Source organism: Terrapene carolina, unplaced genomic scaffold (assembly GCF_002925995.2).
Source record: "Terrapene carolina triunguis isolate 2854851 unplaced genomic scaffold, T_m_triunguis-2.0 Scaffold88, whole genome shotgun sequence".
In the NCBI taxonomy this organism is placed as follows: domain Eukaryota; kingdom Metazoa; phylum Chordata; order Testudines; family Emydidae; genus Terrapene; species Terrapene triunguis.
The window spans coordinates 45,701,023-45,723,045 of NW_020664439.1; the positions used below are offsets into that span (position 1 = coordinate 45,701,023).

Consider the following 22,023-nt stretch of genomic DNA (forward strand, 5'->3'; position numbering starts at 1 on the left):
AACCCCCCCCCCCCCCCCCCCCCCCCCCGGGCCCCCCCCCCCCCCCCATGGCAGCTAATCCCACCTGCCGCGGCAGCTAACCCCCCCACCCACCCGGAGAGCCCCCACTCGCAACAGCTACCGCCCCTTGCAAGCCCCAGGTCCATGGCAGCTAACCCGGCCCGGGGAGCCCCCGCGGAAGCTAACACCGCCCCCCCCCCGCGGCCCCCAACCCCCCCCGGGGAGCCCCCCCCCGGAAGCTAACCCCACCTGGGGAGCCCGTCCCAGCTCTCCTCCGCTGAGCACGCCAGCGCTGCTCTAATTCTCCTCCCCTCCCAGGCTTGCAACACTGATTGGAGGAGACTTAGAGCGGGGGCTGTGTGCTCAGCAGAGGAGGCAGAGTGGAGGTGATCTGGAGCGGTTCCCCTGTGTGCCCCCCCTGTTACTGCGGGAGGCCCCCCCCGCCCCAGCTCACCTCCACTCCACCTCCTCACCTGAGCGGGCTTTTAGGCGCCCTCAACCACTAGGCGCCCTAGGCGGCCGCCTAGTTTGCCTAAGTGGTTGCACCAGCCCTGGCTGCTCCCCTAATAAGGGGTTTTATAAACAAGTGATGTAGGTAGCAATGAGAGGTCATAAAGATAAGCTCCTGAAATACCCTGGATGCGCCACATCCATTGCTTTGAGGGCAGATTACTGGGCATTCATGTACTTAAAGATAACTGGAAATGAAGTAGTTATAATAATTTCATCCTATAATGAATCAGTTCTTTGCGCCATCTAGGAGCTAGACAGCTGTGAGTGTTAATTAACATTCTTGCAAATGTAGATTCAAATATGGGGAAGGTCAAAGGTGGAATCAGCTTGCTGGGTTCAATCTAGTTCCCAGTGGACATATGCTCATCACCATCTCATTAATCCATGGTATGGACATTGGCTACCAGAAACCCAATCGCTTCAGAACTACCCAACCACAGAAAACAATGTGACGCAAAGGCCAGATGTTGTGAGGTGCTGAAGTCAATGGGCACTGAGGGGGCCTAGTAGCTCACAAGATTGGGACCTTTGCAATGTTTTTCTAACTTCACAATGAATTAAATGTGGGGCAGGGACCATCTTTTTGTTCTGTTTCTATACAGTGCCAAGCACAGTGAGGTCCTGGCCAATGACTAGATTTCATGGCAACATGATAATACAAATAAATAATAATATTATTAATAATAATAATACATTACTTTGAAATATACATTCAGCTGTTGTTACCCTGTAGTAAAAAGACTGTAAAGGGGAGTTTGGTTTGTATCAAATAAGTTCTCTGCACCTGTTCATTGGTGTCTGTTTTCTTCTTTAAATTCCATATGCTTTAATTTCTCTATGTTGCACTCTACTTCTTAACACAGAAAATTTGCAAAAAAGTTGGTAATTTTTTCTCATTTAAAAATAAAAAAACAGCTCCACTAAAGTGCGATAGCTATACAATTAAGCACAACTACTGTAGTAGAGAAGAAAAGGAGTGCCTTGAAGTTAGCCCAGCGTCTGCATGACTTGAGTGATAACAAAACATCTGTGCCTGGAGCTGGTGAATACAGGACAAAGTATCAGGGGGTAGCCGTGTTAGTCTGTATCTACAAAAACAACAAGGAGTCTGGTGGCACCTTAAAGACTAACAGATTTATTTGGGCATAAGCTTTCGAGTCTCTATGCATCTGAAGAAGTGAGGTTTTTACCTACGAAAGCTTATGCCCAAATAAATCTGTTAGTCTTTAAGGTGCCACCAGACTCCTTGTTGTTTTTACAGGACAAAGTGGCATGCTGAATTTTGAATTTCCTACTTTTTGCTGGTTTGGGTCATATACTTAGGTGTTGTCCATAGCTATTCTCCAGGAATTTTCACAGTACAAAGTGATTTTGTAAAGAAAAACTAACCATGATTGCTAGCTATCAATGCCAAGGGCCAGATATAGATATAGATATATATATATATAGATATACACACACACACACATACATATATATATACACAAACATATATTTGTCTATTGTACTATATAGTATAATCCTATAAAATCATATCTTCTAGCTGTCCCTTTAAATTGATCATGCATGCAGCACTTTTTATGTAATAAGGCTGCTCTATAGAGGAACTCCCCTCTGGCTGTCTACAGTATTTTTCCAGAAAAATCTCCCACTGTTGCACTTGCACAGATGTTGCAATGGCAGAAGTGCTAAGAGCAAAGGCATTTTTACCACCACACCATTCTATTCTGCTGGTTTGTTTAGGTAATAAAATGGTTAAAAGGCCTACGTGCTGTCTACATTAGGGCTCCCCCTATTGCTGTGTAGGAGGTTTCCCGAAAAACACTAGCACAGAAAAAGCTTAAATTAGCAGAGATTGAAATGCACAGCTGACTAGTTCTTATCTACCCAAATTGCAGGCTGCCTGCACATTCTGTCCACTATTCTGATTCAACTTTTTAAGGGAACTGATTTTCCAAATCAAGAACCACATTTGTACTTACTGGTTTGCTAATTTTACATTAACAGAGTTAATTAAAAAGATTTCAAAATTTCAAAGTAAGAAAAGAAGTTACACCTTAAACAGCTGATGATGCCTCAAAGAATAAACTGGTAAACATTCAGTTTACACACATTTCTGCTGGTGTTTTTGGTCATCTGCTTCCCTTGTTTCTAATTACTAAGGACATCTGCATGAAAATAGGATCTCTGCTGATATAACAGCTCCTCTTCTCATTCCTTACTTTAAATTGTAATCCTTTGTTAGGTCATCATAGTTTATTGTGATGATTATGATGCCATAAGAAAAGGATTAGGACTTCAAATGAGGACTAAGCAGCAGGAGCAGCGGTCCTCTTTTTATGCAAATATCCTTGGTAATGAAATTTAAAACACACCCCACAGAAGAAGAGACATACAAAATCCACCACAATCGGCACAACTGTTCCTGAATAGAATGTTAATCAGTTTCCCAGAAGATGTCAGCAGGCCTTTACACTTACTTCATCATCTTCATCCTCCTCTTCATCATCAGACTCAACACTATCATCCAATGGCTCTTCTAGAAAGAAACAAAAGAAAAAATATTAGTGTAAGTGACCAAAAGTGAATTAGTCTGTGTCCATCCCATCAGAAACTCTAGCTATTACCCGCCGTCCTGAAAAATTTAGCTTGCCAATATTTATTATGCTAGTTCTTTGTACAGCAGCTCTTGAACTTTGGGCTAGTATTTTGAGAACAGCAACATTTTTAGAATCACCAAAAATCCTCTCTTGGATTCCCTGAAGAAGGCAGAAGCAGAAATAGTCTGGAATAGTTACTTATTCATGATTGTACCCAGCTAGTTAAATCCTCATATTTACAGTATGATAAGGGGATAGCAGGCACACAAAGCAGTAAACAAATAATTGTTGAAGGATATAATTTAAAGATGCCCCCAATAGTAAATAAAAAAAATAATGTCATTATTGGAGAGGCATATTTCACTAGAGCAAACACACCCCACTGTAATGAAACCAATCTAAACTCACAAGCTCTTACTGTGTGTAGCTCTTAGCACTCAGAAATTTTGCTCAACAGTCACATATGCCCTTTCAAAATGCCATTTTCACAAGCAGAGCAGCAAAACATTTTTCTATATTCTATATCGACAATACCTTAGCCCAGCAATTCTCAAACTGTGAGTTGGGACCCCAAAGTGGGTCGCGACCCCGTTTTAATGGGGTTGCCAAGGTTGGCGTTAGACTTGCTGGGGACCGGGGACGAAGCCCGAGCTTCTCTGCTTAGGGCCAAAGCCCGAGCCCTACCACCGGGGTCCCAAGCCAAAGCCCGAGGGCTTCAGCCCTAGGTGGTGGGGCTCAGGTTACAAGCCCCCCACCTGGGGCTGAAGCACTTGGGCTTCGGCTTTGCTTCCTCCCCGCCCCCCAGCCCTGACCAGGGTGGTGGGGCTCGGGCTTTGCCCCCTCCACCCAGGGTGGCAGGGCTCAGGCAGGCTCAAACTTTGGTCCCCACTCCTGGGGTCATGTAGTAATTTTCATTGTCAGGGGTCGTGGTGCAATGAAGTTGGAGAACCCCTGCCTTAGTCAAACACTAACTGCACACGATTCTATTTGTTCTTTTCCACACTGTGGCCATGTCTACGCTAGAGAGCTTACGGCGGCACCACTGTACCCATGCAGCTGCACTGCTGTGAGATCACCCGGGTAGCCTCTCTAGGTCGACAGGAGAGAGCTCTCCCGTGGACATAATTAAACCACCCCCAATGAGCAGCGCTGTCCACACTGGTGTTCTGTTGGTGTAACTTACGTCACTCAGGGGGGTGTTTTTTCACACCCCTGAGCAACATAAGTTATACCAAGAAAAGTGCGAGTGTCGCCATGGCCTAAGACAGGAAGATTCATCGCCACCTCTACTCCTTTCCAAAGTACAAGAAGACAACCGAACTAGAATTATTTTTAGTTAGCAGGAGGATGCCTCCTGAATTCACCCTTGTTTGCTATCTTTATTTCTTCTCTCTCCAACCACTTCCCTCCAGCCACAAAGGCCAGAACATAACTGGTCAATTCCTCTTCAGGTTTGGATTGGGGTAAGGAGAGGTCACAGACACCAAGAGCTTCCTGTCCTTGCCCATCTATGAAGCAAGAGAAGAGCAAGACTGAACCCTGTGCCACTGTACTGTGCTATCAGCTTATTCAAGCATTGTACCTTTGTTTCCAGGAGGACAATGCCCCAGCATAACCATCCAATGTCATGCTGCACATGGTCAGAAAGCTTTGGAATTTAGGCCCAAATGTTTCTTTTCAAAACACAAAAGAAATTTTAAAAACACATTTGACACGGAAATCCTCCTGTTCCCTATTTGAGCTCTCCCAGTCCATCAGCCCGTTGTCATTTTTTGTAAGTTCCCAGGGCCATATAAAAGCATGAGCTTTTTTTATGGCCTTTGTGAAAGATTTACAGCCCGGATAATAGCTGCATCTGTTCCCCTGACCTGAATTGAGCTGCTTGATAATGAATTCAATTTGCCGGATCATCTCGGCGTTTCCTTCCTTGATGAAGCACCGCAGAATTTCTTCCATTCCCTGGATACATTGGAAAACATAAATTTGTTAGTCTCTAAAGTGCCACAAGTACTCCTTGTTCTTATTGCTAGGTGAGTGTTTCATGCCACTAGCCCAGCACAGGTCATTTTACTGGCTAAAATCATTGTTTTGTTGGGAAAAGAAAATGCACAGTGAAACTGCTGTGTACAATTTAAATATTCCACTCTGTCCATCAACTGCCCAGGGATTAAGGTAATTTGCTACCACACTTGAACACGGAAGCCTCCAGCACACGCAATATTCACAGATTTCCACTGAAGCTACTCCTCTGCCATCTAAACTCAATCATACCGGTTCATTCAAACCATATCTCTGGAAGGAAAAAGTATGAAAAGAATTGTGCAGGCTTCAGAGGAAAGTGGGAGGTGAGGTGGGGCTGATTTTCATCCTCTCCTTAAACCCACCCCATCCCTTTTTGCAACTGTGGGCTCTGTTTTGTGTCTGTAATTTTTTAATGTCATTTAATGTCCAGCTCCGTAGGTTGGGTAGTGGCTCACAGACTGGGCAGGGCAAGGCACAATTGTGCCTGCAAATTATGGATGCAAAGAGAGAGAAGGCCCTAAATCAGTAATTAGGGATGGAAGTGGCTCAGCTCCCTCCTACCAGCTTTCTTTGCCATCAGAGACCCTACTCCTTGCTTCTCTCCTCTATTACTGCACTCAGACACCCCAAATGCCCTCCTTGGCTTCACCTAAACTAGGACAAAAAGGTGTGTTGTTGGAAAGTGTTAGCTAATACTTTCTAACTAAGGCCAGGTCTACACTACAGACCTATATCGGTATAACTATGGCCTTGGCTACACTTGCGAGTTACAGCGCAAGAAAGCTGCCCAGAGCGCTGTACCTCACTCCCCGTCCATACTGGCAAGGCACGTACAGCGCTGTATCTCCCTGGCTACAGCAGCGTAGTGGCTACAACTCCCGGGTGTCAGTGTGAACGAGGAGTTAACTTGCTGCACTGTGATAATCCCCTCACCCCCTTATCAAGTGGCCACTCTTCTCATTGTTGTGATTGGCTCCAGGAATGAGGAAGAGCCATTTCAAAGCTCCCTACCAGAGAGAAAACGCAAACATTTTGCTGTTTGCTTTGAGTGAGTGAATGAGAAGCAGGGGGGGCAGGGGGGTTGGAACTTGCAAGGCAGGGTGCTGACACACTCTCAGCACCCCAAAAACCACTCACTCCCCCCCACACACACTCCCTGTCACACTCCACCCCACCCCACCCCTTTTGAAAAGCATGTTGCAGCCACATGAATGCTGGGATAGCTGCCCATAATGCACCGCTCCCAATGCCGCTGCAAACGCTGCAAATGTGGCCACGCCAGTGCACTGTCAGCTGTCAGTGTGGACAGACTGCAGCGCTTTCCCTACTCAGCTGTACGAAGGCGGGTTTAACTCACAGCGCTGTACAGCTGCAAGTGTAGCCATGCCCTCAGTCACCCAGGGATGTGAAAAATCCACACCCGAGTGATGCAGTTACACCAGACTAACCCTGTGGATACAGCACAACAGGAGAGCTTCTCTAGCCAACAGAGCTACCATGCAGACGGGAGAAGCGCTCCCGTCAGGGTAGTGGCGTCTTCACTAAAGCGCTACAAGAGATGCAGCTGCACCATTACAACTGCACCGCTGTAGCACTGTACATGAAGAGAAAACCTAACATTTGAAAAGTCTGCCTTCAACACAAGCTAAACCTGTCAAGTTAAAGCCTCGAGGCAGCCTATGGGTTAACATAATCAGCTTAGCATGTGTTAAAATCTACACCGCCTTGTCTAAGTTTGCTTTTTCAAACATGTGAGTTGGATCGTGTTAGCTAACATGTTCTAAAATAGCACCTTTAAATCCTAATTTAGACAAAACCCTTGAAATCCAAGCCCTGTCCCTTCCTCCTTAGTTGGATACCACAATGGGTAGAAGACTAGCGACCTGCTAACCCCACCGGATATGTGAATACATGGGAGACACCCACACACATAAATTGTGTGTATTAAGGGGGAGATTTTCAAAGGTACAAAAAGCAGTTGTGTGTCCAACTCCTACTGACTCTGAAAAATCAACCCCAAGTTGTCCTTTAAAATAGATCACCAGTACAGGCTATTCCTTAGGAATCTTCCAGATGCAGGGAAGTGGCCTCTCATCCTAATTATTACAAGTATTATTTAATGAGGTATCACCTTCCCCAGCTAACGCTGGAAGAGCCGATAATGAACAGCTATTTTTAATCCAAACATTTAAACACGAAAAAGCAGAAAACGGAGTCTTCAGAGATGCCTTTTGAATAGACATAGTAAGATAAGAATGACAGGAAAGGAGACATGCTGCCGAGGTTTACATTTAAATTGATTTCACATAATAAAACGGACAATGTGAGCAAGTGCAAATTAGACTAGATACAAGCCTCTCCCTGCTGGCTTGCCATGGTGCATTGTTATCTCCTCCAAAAGATAGTGCCAGCTCTGCAGGAGACCATTCATCACCTCAATTCCTTCATCATCATCAGCTCCAGGGATGGCAAATTCCCTTTCAGAACATCCAGCAGTTCCATTTGGACTACAATTTCTCACAGACCACTTTGTAATGGATGGAGCGGCTCAGCCTGGACCACACAGCTTTGTAGTAGTCAATAGGAAACAGTGATCCAAACTCAGCCTGGGTGTAAGTGGATGCAACTCCACTGACTTCAGTCACGTCAGACCGGCTTGCATCAAGGTGGAATTGGCCCAATATCTCCCCAAAATAAAATGACACTCTGTGACACAGCCCAGAGAATAATGGAATCTTTAACATTACCTACAGTTACTTTAATGAAATTACATATGGGGAGGGGAGGGGTTGCAGAAGTAAAATGAGAACTCCCAATAAGCATTTACAGCATGGTTTGAAGTGTGGGTGTCAGAAAAATGACTATGTAGATATGTTACTTCCTTACTCAATCAGTTTCTTCTGATTTCTTTTCTCTGTATAATCCGATGTTCCTTACCATTGCTCTGGCTTCTTCTCGTATGGAAGGGATAGCAAGAATGCTGTACAGTGCTCCATTCACATATGGCTGTATCTGAGAAGGAAGAAAATGTGCCAATGGTCAGTCCATTTTTAATTATTCCAACTCTTGAATTCTACCCACCAGGCGAAGCGTAGGTGGAAAGAAGCCATTTACTGAGCCATACGCATGGAATCTGATGCCTGCAGCCCACTCACACAAAAGTCTCCCTGCTTTAGATAATGCCACTTGGTGATCAGTGAACTTTTGGGAAGGTGATCAGAAGGCCAGCTGGTAATCAGGAGCTTTGTGTGGGGGCCAAGTTTAGCTACATGTGGATTCCACGGATTTCTGCACTCTCTGCACCTCTTGAAGGATATAAGCAATGTGGCTCATGTAGATTTAGACCAAGAATGCAATAAATATGTGAAGGTCCTAAACACCGTTCTTGGTTCTGTTTACTGTCATGGCGGTATTAGATAGCTTTAAGGAAAAGTAAGCTAAGCTAACGTCATATCTCAAACTTCTTGAGACAAGAGGTGACCCAGAAGCTCCCAGAGGTCTCTTCTTCAGCCCTATCACTTGATTTTGTTAGAAGAATTTTTGTAGGTAGGTCCAGATAGTGCAAGTATATGCAGCGAACTACCTACTATGAACCAAAGTTGCCTCTCATGATGAAGAGGGTTGGGTCCCACTGTTCTACGCATCTACTTTAAAAACCCATGAGGAATCTCTTTTGCACAGGACAGATTGCCAATAATTATAACATAGTATATCTAGATCTAGACTACTAGTTTGAGTTCTATAAACTTCAGAAAACACTACCGTCACTTAAGGGCCTCATCCTACTGCCATTGACTTCAATGGCAAAACGTCTATTGACTTAAATGGTGCAGGACTGGGCCATAAGTGGATATCACCATGCACTGTACAAACCACCTTCAAATTCACATTGGTCACAAAAACAAGGCTAACAATACAATCCAACAAAAGCCTCCCAAGATGAATCTTAATTAAAATAAAGTAGTACAGAGAGGTGCTGAGCCACATCACACCGTGAATTTTTATAAAACATGGAAGAAACACACAAGTTGCTCAGGGAAATTGTCTCTACTTTCAGTTTCAATAAGGTAAAAAAATAAGAAGACGTTTAAATGCAGAATGGGATCTAAAACTGTCGGCCTGGCCACTGGTGTTCATCAAAGGTTCCAAGCCATTTTCCATGAGAGTCAGGGACTGAGCCCTGATGTCCTGGCCAAAATTCCCACTCTGATAAATGACATTCTGCCTCCCCACACTTCCTTTACAATTCACACTGAAGGCAAATGCTGTATCCACTTTCGCCTGCCCTGAACTGCTGTTTTGTCTTGCTGTGTGCAGTTAACCAGAGATCTCAGTCCATCCCAGAGGTGGATGAAGTAATGATGTATAACAAGGGGCGGTGTATAATGGGACCCTTTGAGATGAAAGGTACTAGATAAAAGTAAGCTGTTATTATTATCATTCTGCCCCAGGGTTGCATGATGTGGCAAGCCATCACATAAGTGTTTCTGGGAAAAGAAAAGGAACTGAGATCATTAAGCGTAAAATGGCAGCCCACACGAAGCAGCAGATGGAGAGATATTTGGAGTTGAATGCTTAGGGCCATCCAGCTATTTTTATAGTATTCTTTAAAAAAAAAGAAAGAAAGAAAGATTGGTGGAGGTGACTTGTTTGCACCTGATGCTTTGCATATGGTCTGCATCGCAAATAGTTTTATATCTCCTGATGTCGTAAGGCTTGGAAAGATTTGGTTTTAGATTACTTTAAAATAATCCCAGGAACCTACAGTCTGGAATGTGATAACCACACCGCTACCAAACATTCATTTTCAAATTACTAATCATACGGTTGAAGAGAGACAACAAAATCTCTAGGGAAAAAAACCCACAGCGTTCACTGAGCCCAGATGAGTTTACAGGACTGTGAACTTTACTGAAATTCCATGTGATTTACTGCCAGGGTACAATAGCAAAGGACCAAGCAAAACACAACTTTTTTTTTTTTTTTTTTTAAATCATCAGCTTTACCCTTCCCTTGCCCAAACAGAGGAATATTTGCTGTACAAGTACCTCATGATTCTCATGGCCAAGGAGATCAGAGAGAACTTTGAGCACGTGGTTTGCAACTTTCGCACACATTTTCTTCCCTGCAGAGGCATAATTTTTTTTTTTTGAATACAGAAAAGGAAATTAAAAGAACCAAACTCTTCTTTCTTTCCTAAAAATTAATACAATGCAATATGCAATGGACTAAATTCTGTTCTCAGAATAACGCTACTGACGTCAATGGAGTTACTCTGGTTTTAGACAGGTACGTGTTCTAAAATATTTACTTTCAAAGTCTGAGACATTGATCCCACAACAGTTTAACAAAGATGTCACTTTGATGATGCCAATTGAGGGCTATTGTTTACTTGCCTAGATTTAACTCCACCCCTTTTTTTTTTATTATTAAAATCTTTTAAGATCGTAAACTCCTTGGGTCACAAACTGTATCATTATATTATCGTGGGGATCTCTGTGTCGTAAGAGGACTGTTGAGCGCTATGGGTCCAATCCTGCAAGGTGAGGATTGGGCCGTATTGCATTATTGAATAGTTCAATTCTAACTGGCTTTTATAAACAGGCATATTGTTTGCTTCAGCCAGTCAGAAATCAGGTAACTCATACGAGCCCTGTAGCAGGCAGACTGTTTTTGCTTGAAACACTCTACTCTATTTAGTGATGAACATGCTGGGAAGGGGTTAAATGAGTTTTGCTGACTCAGTGAGGTGGGTGGCTCCTTACATCACCCGTATATAAAGGAAAGAGGGAGTGGATCTCTACAGAGAGGACCTAGGTGTAGATAGAGCAGTTCTGAGAGGGAAAACCCTAGGTACAGACAAGCCAGGGGAGAACTGAGCTGAACACTAATTTAATTTCTTTGGTAACAAAGCCAAACTCCAGCGAGAAGGTGAGTTTTGACTCCTCACAAGGCGTGGATTTTGTTTCAAAGCAGGTTGGAAAAGATACCTGATCAAAAGCACCATTTATGGAGCTCAGATTCTACAGTGGTGGGGGCCATCTAACACAGAAAAATCTTGATAAAAACAGACAAAGCAAAATCACTTGAAAGACCTCAATAATTTCAGTATGGAAGGTTCAAGGTCAGGGGTTTTCCCACCCATTTCCCAGCAGAAAATCACATCTGTAACTGTAAGTGACCTGAACTCCTGAGACAAAGATTCATGAGCAAGGCGACAGAATATTCCAGCGTGTAATCTGACAGGCAATCCGTATCCTTTAGAACATCAACCAGCCAGAAAATGAGCCCGTCATTGATCATAGCCGTCTGCAAGGCACGTCTAGGATATAAAACAAATACATTTTATACTGGATATATTTATTTCAAATAAGAGTGCAGTAAAACACTACTTCTCCTATATCCTACATGTTGGCCCTCCAACAAAAAGAGTGTAAATGACACTTTTTGGCACAGGCAAACTAGAGCATTAATGAAACCCGAAGAAGTGAAGAGAGAGACACCTGTAGGGTGCGAAGACTTAGGCTATGGCTACATTAGAGAGCTTGAGCTGCACCGCTGTAAGTCGACGGGAGAGAGCTCTCCCGTTGACTTAATCACGCCACCCCAACATGCAGCAGTAGCTATGTCTGTGGGAGAAGATGCAAGGAAAGCTGGTTCCCACCGCCATTCCCACCCCCAATTTAGCAAATATTATCATTGCTTAATCTTATTTGCTCTTTTCCCTGGAAAGATTCTTGGTTCATTTAACTCTCTTCTCACACAGAGTTACCCCCTATACAATACCACACTGAATATGTGAAGGTTCTGCTAACTACAAGGCTGTCTGTTCCCTGGCAAGGCAAGACATTCACCAGAAATTCAAACCAGGATGCAGAAGTCTGCAGAAGAGAAGAATGAGGGGGGATTTGATAGCTGCCTTCAACTACCTGAACGGGGGGTTCCAAAGAGGATGGAGCTCGGCTGTTCTCAGTGGTAGCAGATGACAGAACAACAAGTAACAGTCTCAAGTTGCAGTGTGGGAGGTTTAGGTTGGATATTAGGAAAAACTTTTTCACTAGGAGGGTGAAGCACTGGAATGGGTTACCTAGGGAGGTGGTGGAATCTCCTTCCTTAGAGGTTTTTAAGGTCAGGCTTGACAAAGCCCTGGCTGGGATGATTTAGTTGGGGATTGGTCCTGCTTTGAGCAGCGGGTTGGACTAGATGACCTCCTGAGATCCCTTCCAACCCTCATATACTATGATTGTATGATTCCATGAACTCCTTTTACCTGGTGTCTGAGCCTGGATTACTACAAGATGCTGTTTCACTGGTGGAAACTTAGTGCTAAGAGCTCATTACCTCCATTTTATCTAATGTCCATGGAACTTTAAGCCTAATTCACAGGTCAACCAAAAATAATCTTCAATGAACAAAAAATATGTATTCCTATTACTATTAAAAGGCCAGGCAATTAATCCAGATAGCCCCCCCCAGAGAAGCTTGCTGCACTCATGGATTGCCAAGTGGGTTTGTGGCATGGACTGGAGCAGTACCTGGGGAACATTTGATACAAAGAAAAATGTCTTCATATGGGGTATCTGTAGCAGTCCACAAGATTAAATACTAGTGTTAAAAACATATCATTTTAAATTCTCTGCAGCCTATTGCACCATAACGTGCTTAATGCCAAAAGAATACTTCATAAATTCCCCTGTATTCTTCATAACTGCATTTACAGAAACTTCTTTTTCTCTAAGAATGGCATCTGATTTTTTTTTTCTGGCTGGGATTCCAAGCAGCATGGTACAGGAAACAATTTGCCTGATACCATAAAGTCTCGAATGAAAGAAAATGTGTTTAGTCTCATCTTCCCCATCTCAGGGGTCCAGTGTAGGATCTCTCCCTTATGGTATATTCAAATGTTTTCTCCAGTCAAGTTTTAAATGAGACAAATGTAACAAACAAAAACAAACCCACAATCTTCAAAGGCAAACTTTTAATCCTGATTTAAAAGAGAGACTGAACATCTCTTATAATTATGCAAGACTGATTCCTTGCTGCTCTTCTGAGGGACTTAGATGGAGTGTGACTGACTCAGGAGGGTGTGACATCATCTACCTTCCTCCAGTCCCATGAGAAATTCACTGCAGGAGGCACTGGCAGCACATTTTCTAAGCTAGAGGTGCTTTCACAAAAGCCAAAGGAGAGACAGTGTCTGAATGGATGGCTCCAGACTCAAAGGTCGAGGATGAAAACTAGCTAATTCTATGCAGAGAGGGCAAACCCTGACCCCACCCTTTGCCGATAACTGAATGAGAACTCAGTTTTTCTTGTCCCTGTCTAGATTTTTGGGACTTTCAGGATAAGGGAGCTGTCCTGATATAGTTTCAATGAGGTTGTGCAATTAAAAATACATATTAAAATGCACAGACATTAATGTGCATAAATTCACTTGAGTCTGACAATTGCTAAGAAATCAGACTAATTCTGCCAGCAGAGTTGGGGCCTCCTCAAGTTATCAATGGCACTTCTTTCATCAGCCACAGTGGGTTCTGATGACTGTTGTACAAAAATCAAGTGCTCTTCTTTCCTCCCTGAACAGAGCCTGCCTAGTCTGCATTTCCCTTCCTGCTGTCACCACTGCCTGCTGAGCTGTCATCACCTGAGGCTGAATTTCTGCAAAGCCCCCAGAACATTCTCCCTTGTAAGGGAATCCTTGTCTTCAGCTTTCAGCCTTTCCTCCAGCACTCGCAGCAACTTTGGGTTCTGGGAAAGGTAGAGCCGACCTGGTGCAAACAGTGATGAAAGAATAGATAGTGAGATACCAGCCCATGAAAGAGAGCCTCCCTCCCCTTTTGCAAAGAAAGATGGCTTGAGCCAACTTTCTCTCTCTAACAAGGCAGTAGAAACCCTCAGTAGAAACCCACAATCTGCACAAAACACATCACTTTTAAGATGGCTTCCACCCATTTGGGGCAACTGTACCAGCTGACCAAGCTAGTACTTTGGCCGTACTAGCCAGACCTCGCTACCTCTCATTCAACCATGTACTTTTTACCATATTGCTCAGGGTGATCTGACGCTTAAGTTTTGGATTTCCAAAGGGGCCTAAGAAAGTTAAGTGTCCAGCTCCTATTGACTTTTAATGGCGGTTGGGTACCTAGCTCTAATAGGCCCCTTTGAAAATCCCAGTCTGAGAGACCACGGGTTGGAGCAAAGCTCCATCATAGTTTAGTATGCAACTAACCGGGCAGCAGTGATGCACAGAGGTTCATCAAGGTAGAGAAGGGGAGGGTACAGTATCAGATACAAAAATCTGCTGCATCAGTACTAGCACACAACCCAGTGGCTGGGACTCTCTGCAGTAGTCTTTGATCAATGGGCAGGTTTTTTGGGTAGCTGTTTTAAATGTGCATTTTCAGAACATTAATGATGCAAGATGGGAACAGTTACAGGTTTGGTTCTACAAGATGCACAACTACTGTGGTTGAAGAGCACGCTTCACTGCCCCATGAAGGGACTGAAGACATAACAATGATAATGTATAGTGTGGAAATTACAAGACCTACTGTTAACGGCCTACAGAGATCATGGGAGGCATGGCGCATAGGCTGGGAAAGGCAGTGCCTTCCCAAACAGCCCAGCGTGGCCCCACCCACACTTCTCCCCGAGCCCCCTTCGGCTCCTGCTTGCCCTGCCCCCTTGGCCCCAGCCCAGGCAGTGCTTGGGAGAGGGGGGACTGGAGGCACTGGGGCTGCTCACGTGCCATTGGCCCACCTGCCCAGCACTCAGGGGCCGGGAGGGTAGGGCAGGCTGCACATCGCCGTCCCACACGGCGCTGGGGCGGGGGGCTGGCGGCCGCGGGAAAGGGGGTGTTCCGATGGGGGAAGGGGGACGGGTCCTTGGGCGGGGGGGGCGGGGCTGGCCACAGGCTAGCCTCCCCAGCTGCCGGTTCACCGGCTGCCCATGACAAAGACCACACACTATAAAAGGTGAAATAACAAAAGCTGAAATAAACTGTGGCAACTGCACCGACACTGACAATTCTCCACCTTGGACACATATAACAAAGGACAATGAACGCCCAGAAGAAGGATGTATTTAAATTTCCACACACAAGGACAATAAAGTTCTTATAATGTGCCAAGGTACATGACGAGTCCAGCCCTTTGCAGTGCATCGCTTACCTTCTGCCAGCGAAGCAAAAGCATTGATAAGCCTCGCCACGTACTGTCGGACCACCTCACTCTTGGAGTGTAGCAATTTTAGCACATTTCGCTGCAAGAGAAAGCAAACATTTATCAAAATAAATGAAGCTGGAAAATTCTAGCACAGGCTTATGAAATGTTTAAAGGCATTATAAATGACGCAGAGCAAATATCAGAACTGTACAAACAAAAGCATATTAACAAGTTGCCAACTTGACTTTAATCTTCCAGTTGTATGGGTGAAAAAGGTGTGGTAACAAAATAGAACAAGCTTTGATGTGCAGGGTAAAGTCATAATGAAGCAGCACCCGAGAAAAGGAAATTAAGTTAACTAAACTCAAATTAATAAAATTAGCTTCTTTGAATAAAACAAATATTTTGTAGGGGTTTTGTTCATTTCTGACTAAGCAATAATACTACTTGGAATAGGGACATTTGCTGTTTGACAGCTATTAGCATGTTTAGGTGCAAGGGAACCATTAACAAAAAGTCTGAACCAGGGCCGCCCAGAGGATTCAGGGGGCCTGGGGTCTTCGGTGGCGGGGGCCGGCGGGTCCCGGGGCAGAAGGATCCCCGCCGCGGGTCTTCGGGGCACTTCGGCGGTGGGTCCCAGAGCGGAAGGACCCCCCGCCGCCGCTGAAGACCCAGAGCGGAAGAAGCTCCGGGGCCCTGGGCCCCGCGAGAGTTTTCCAGGGCCCCCGGAGCGAGTGAAGGACCCCGCTCCAGGGGCCCCGAAAAACTCTCGTGGGGGCCCCTGCGGGGCCCGGGGCCTGGGGCAAATTACCCCACTTGCCCCCCCCTCTGGGCGGCCCTGGTCTGAACGTATTCCCCTGAACTAGGGGAATGCGGTCTAGATAACATTATAATAAGGTAGGTGCACAATTGGATGAAAAAAAGTATTCATTGAGTAGTTATCAATGGTTTGCTATTGAACTGGGAGGACATATCAAGTGTGGTCCCATACAGGTCTGTCCTGGATCTGGTACTATCCAATATTTTCCTTAGTGACTTGGATGATGGAATAGAGAGTGTACTCAAGAAATTTGCAGATGATAAGCTCAGAGGGCTTGCAAGCACTTTGCAGGACATGATCAGAATTCACAATGATCTTGATAAACTGGAGAATTGGTCTGAAATCAGTAAGATGAAATTCAATAAAGACAAGTGCAAAGTAAGAGGTTTAGAAACACGGCCTATGAGGAAAGGTTGAAAGAACTGGGCATGTTTCGTCTAGAGACGAGAAGACTGAGAGGGGACGCGATAAGTCTTTACATATGTAAAAAGTATAAAGAAGACAGTGATCAATTATTCTCCATTTCCACCAAGGGTAGGATAAGAAGTAATCAGCTTAGTTTGCAGCAAGGGAGATTTAGGTTAGATATTAGACAAATCTTTCTAATTATAAGGATAGGTAAGCCCAGGAACGGATTACCCAGGAAGGTGATGGAATCCTCCTCCTTGGATGTTTTAAAGAATATTTGACAAACATCAGTCAGGGATGGTCCAGGTATACTTGTCATGTCTTAGCATGGGGCTGGGGAGGACATGGACTAGATCAGTGGTTCTCAACCTTTCCAGACTACTGTACGCCTTTCAGGAGTCTGATTTGTTTTGCGTACCCCAAGTTTCACCTCTCTTAAAAACTACTTGCTTACAAAATCAGACATAAAAATACAAAAGTGCTATTACTGAAAAATTGCTGACTTTCTCATTTTACCATATAATTATAAAATAAATCAAAAGGTACATAAATATTGTAGTTCCATTTCAGCCTATAATATATAGAGCAGTATAAAACAAGTCACCGTCTATGAAATTTTAGTTTGTACTGACTTCACCAGTGCTTTTTATGCAGCCTGTTGTAAAACTAGGCAAATATCTAGATGAGTTGATGTACCCCCTGGAAGACCTCAGCATACCCCCCGGAGTACGCATACCCCTGGTTGAGAACGACTGGATTAGATGACCTCTTGATGTCCCTTCCAACACTACATTTCTATGATTTCTAGGGTACCTGTAGAGGCAACAAATGCATCCTGATGAGGACAACGGGCTTACATCTTGAAAATTAGACCCATGGCATCAAAGAGATAAAGAATGAAACTGCTACTATGGATAAAATTAATTATCATCAATAAATATAAAAGTCATGACTTTGTTAATGACCCCAGCTGGATTATCAATCACTGAGGACCCCTTCCAATCAATATGCAGGCTAGAGCATTCTGCGAAAGAAAAGTTATAAGTGCTGAATTTACTGAATTTTAAAATGTGATTGCAGGTGCTGCATAAGAGGATATATTGTATGTACATCGTAAGAACAAAATTCTAGTTTAATTCTTATTCTGGGTCACAAGAGAAATAAATTTAGTGTATCCTCTTACAATCCATAATTTACTCAAAAAAGATTTATCCAGTGAGTCATTCTCCTGTGACAAGTCACACAAGTGAGAGCCAACCTACTGTGTTAGGATCTGATCCTGTTCCTACTGAAGTAAGTCAATGGTATAACTGCCATCAATTTCAACTGTCGCAGGGGCAAGCCCTCAATGCATTAATGAACTTCCATGTCTCCACAAGTACTACACACTCGCATGCAGTATAAACCTAAATTAAGAACTCTAGTAACACAACACAGCACAACACTAACCACAGAGACACACACCTAGTATTTCAGCAAACTGATCCCACAGAATCACTTACAGAAACTGTTTCAGGGCCTGGTCTATGAGGTGCTTAGCATCTCCTGTGAGTACCGTGTGCATCCCACTGACCTCAATGGGAGTCGAGGGCACTCAAGGTCTAGCAGGACTGGGCCCTCCTACTGCATAAATGATAAATGTCATATTTTGGCTCATGGACCACCGTTAAGAGGTCATCCCACAACATAGCAATTAGGATGAAAAAGGTCAGCTCCCAAAAACAGACAGACGAACCCTTCCCCTGACAGAGAGTCTGTATTAGTGGTCAACGTATTCTGAAATGTATGTCTCAACCCAACAGATCATGTACAAATCTGTTTAATGATTTGTATGTTGTAATAGACAGTGTTTACTGATCAGCACATTATAAAAATAAATAATATCACACACAAACCAGAGTAAGATCTACCCTTGCTGACCTGGCTACTGTTGTGGATATCCAGTAGGTCATTGCTGATATAACCCTGCAGGACGGTGTCTCTCTGCTCACCGGGATGAGACGTCGTCAAGCGCTATAAAAAATGGGGGGAGGGGGTGTGGCAAATTAATCATTCACATTAATGCTAATGTGAGAGAGTGTCTGGGAGAATTATTTGTGGAGAATTAATCCTCCTCTCACATAGAGGATGAATTCAACTTTGAGGTCTGACAGCAAGTGAAATGAGTTTAGTGCTCTCAGCTCAGTGGCCAACCACAAAACTCATTCAGAATCTGGCAGCATCTGCACAGGACTGACCTGGTAAGATAGACAGGGAAGAGACTCACAACAGGACTCAAGTCATTAGCAAGATAGGGTGTGAAAGTTTACACTGCATCTACCTGGTTTATAGGATCATCTTTCTTGCCTGTCATTTTGCCCATGTCAGCCTTCCTTTTGAATCCCTCCATTAGCTTCCCCTCTTCCGTGGCATGAAGTTAAAAGATTCTTGTTGCCACCTTCAAAGTTTTGCTAGAATATGCTTACAGTTTCCCCCCAAAACGGAAGATTCGAGATACAGGCAGTCTCTCTCCAATTATTGCCCTATCGAGAGAGAGTTTTTCTTGAACAAAGACACACAATCATTTCTTTGGCTTGGTCTACACTACAGAGTTAGGTCAACGTAAGGCAGCTTACATCGACCTAATTATGTCAGTGTGTACACTACAATGCTGCTTCTGCCCAAGTAAGTAGCCCACTACACTGACATAACTCCACCGTCACGAGAGCCATAGTGTTTATGTCAAAGTAGCTAGGGCAACACAGCGTCTGGTTAGACACTACATTACTTACATCGCCTGTTGGCTGTCAGCCCCAAGTGGAGCCCTCCCCAGCCCCCTGCTGGCACTGACAGCCTGAGCTGTCAGCAGGGTGCAAGCTCACAGCTAGGACCCGCTGCCACAGCACTGATAGCTCGGGCTTTCAGCACCAGGACGGGGAGAGGGGGCCAGCTGTGAACCCCAGAGCTGCCCGGGGCCAGCTATTAGTGTCCCACTTCAACCCGTGAAAGTGCTCCTGATGAGGACACATACCACCAAAAGAAGGAGCAAGTGTGGACGTGAACCACAGCTGTAATTATGGTGGTGGCTGTACATCAACTTAATGTAAGTCGACTTAATTTTGTAGTGTAGACATGCCCAATGAAACAAAAGGACCCCTTACCCGCCCTCAGGCATCATTGCAATGAAGGTTCCGAAATCTTCCAGTTGGCCTTCACCACTCAGAAAGGCCACAGATGGAATTCACAAGGCACATCCTGCACTTTCCTCAGCAACTCCAGAGCCTCAGCAAGTGTCATTGACTGAAACGCAAGCAGAGAAGCCTCTGCATTCTCTCTCTGCCCCCCGCATACCCTATTCTGGAGGAAGGCAGCTCACTGTCTGAAAATTAGATTTTAGCTCCAGCTCTTTAGAAAAGGCCTATGCCAGTAGCACGAGATCCTTCTTCACTTGTAGTGAGACCATCTCACTTACCCAGCGCAGAGCCTGCAGTAAGAAAGCTTTAAGACGATCACTCCCGCTGATCAGATCTTTCTTCAGCTTCTCATAATCCAAAGAAGGTAACAATGGCACTTCCTGCACTTTCCTACATGGCAGATAGGAAACCAGACATTTATTAAAACCACGTCGAACTCCTTCTACGGGAGCTGTTGAGGCTACTGAAGTGAGGTAAGTGAAGAGAGCAAATCTGGTTTCAAAAAAGCAACTTGCATGTGTCCTTCCTTTTAAAAGGAAAATAAATCCCACAATTTTTTGACTTCTTTCCTCATCTCGATTACTTACATCAGTTTAGAATACTAGAACTCAAAGGATTTTTAATACTGGGTTTTTCACCATTTATAGTTTGTTTACTAGGTACATTTTGCTCAGGCTGGACAGTGAAAATCAACTGGCAAATGTAATATGCATTGCCAGTGAAGGTTGCATTCTATTCTCATACACTAGCACAATACTGCTTCTTAGCACAACACTGCAAGGGAATGGTGACTTTTTTAAAAGCTGCTTTCATTAAACTGTTTTTGTTCTGAGTACTGAAATATACATTTTCTGCTAAAACCGCTCCTACTCATAGTAAGTTCCCCAGGGCCATTATCCCTTTAAGACAAAATCATTCAATCACAGAAAAACTTGCCATACAATTATTATTCCTTCAGGGACAAAGCTACTAAATCCACTGCAAATTTGGTTCTAGGAACACACAACTAAGCTTACTCCGGGCTTCCTTTCCTCCTGGATTTGTGGGAACCTAACTACAACAGGACTGTACTGTCTATAACAACTAAGGAAAATACAGCCACTGAATCCTAGCTAGTAAAGTATTGTGCTGCAAGCTATATTAACTAGGGTTACCATATTGCAGTCCTGGCCCCGGCCCTGCCCCAACTCCGCCCCTTCCCCAAAGTCCCCACCCCAATTCCACCCTCTCCCCTGAACGCTCCGCCCCCTGCTCCTCCCCCTCCCCTGCTTCCTGCGAATCAAATGTTCACAGGAAGCCTGAAACAGGCAGGCAGCAGGTAAGCGGGGGGGGGGGGGGGGGGGGGCGCGGCCCAGTCCGGCCCCCCCCAGCTGAGCGGCTCCCTCCGGCGGCTGGCCAAGAGGCTCTGGTCCCAGCGGCTCCGGGCTGTTCCTCACTGCCTCAGCTGCAGCTCCTGAAGCCCTGGGCGAGGGGAGCCCCAGGCAGGGGGAGCCAGGCCGCCCGCACCCACCTCTCGCGGCTGCTCCATGCTGCTCCCGGTACCGCTTTCCGCCAGCGCGCTTTTGGGTCTTTAAATAGCCGTCCGGGGGGAAATCCCGGACATTTTTAGCTTTTTACTAATTCCCCCCCGGACGGCTATTTAAAGACCCAAAAGCCGGACATGTCCGGGGAAACCCGGACGTATGGTAACCCTAATATTAACAGGGCTAAAAATAGTTTGCTGAGATTGGAATGTTAATGATCCCTTTACATCAAGAGTTTACAAAAGGCGTGTGGGCCACATTGCATTCACATACAACAGTTGTTGGTAACCATACACAGAGAGGCAAGTGATTCTCATTAGTAACCAGTTGGGTACTGGCTGTCTCTTCCCACATACTCTCTTTACAAGATAACCAAGCAAAGCTGAGCAAGAAACACTTACACAGGGGCTAAAGATGCTCTTAACATTGTTGATGCCTGGAGAAAAAGAAAAGGAAACACAATAGGTTAATCCAAATTTTACACAGGCAGTGCTTATTAATTGGATTCACAGGGTTCTCTCTCATCAGGGTTGGGAGGTTTGGAGTCTACCACTACTACCACCATTGTGTACTTAAACATAACTAAAGCTGGAGGTAAGTGACTGCTTTTACTTCAATGGGAGTTGGATCAGATGCTAGCTCCCAAGTAAAAAGGCCTTTGATTATGCTCAGGATTGACACTTCTCCTTGCAGACATACTCCAAAAATCACCTGATGAAGATCCAAGCATTTCAAAAAGAAACAAAAAGTGATAACAGCGAGCAGGAAAAACAGGCTTACAGCCAGTGAGCTATCGTAAAC

The 22,023-nt window shown here is 44.6% G+C and overlaps 1 protein-coding gene across 3 annotated transcripts in view; it reads right to left on the bottom strand.

The window, feature by feature from the left end:
• ARMC9 (armadillo repeat containing 9) overlaps nt 1-22,023 on the bottom strand; it is a 105,136-nt gene that overhangs the window by 30,462 nt on the left and 52,651 nt on the right. For all 3 annotated transcript variants that reach the window (XM_026650117.2, XM_026650118.2, XM_026650116.2), the window contains 10 exons: nt 21,624-21,658; nt 19,978-20,089; nt 18,447-18,539; nt 15,305-15,395; nt 13,780-13,903; nt 11,318-11,457; nt 10,184-10,260; nt 8,073-8,147; nt 4,982-5,072; nt 2,994-3,052 (listed from right to left, as the gene is read on the bottom strand). In XM_026650117.2, coding sequence (XP_026505902.1) covers nt 2,994-3,052; nt 4,982-5,072; nt 8,073-8,147; nt 10,184-10,260; nt 11,318-11,457; nt 13,780-13,903; nt 15,305-15,395; nt 18,447-18,539; nt 19,978-20,089; nt 21,624-21,658 — 897 coding nt within the window. The remainder of the gene's footprint in view (nt 1-2,993; nt 3,053-4,981; nt 5,073-8,072; nt 8,148-10,183; nt 10,261-11,317; nt 11,458-13,779; nt 13,904-15,304; nt 15,396-18,446; nt 18,540-19,977; nt 20,090-21,623; nt 21,659-22,023) is intronic.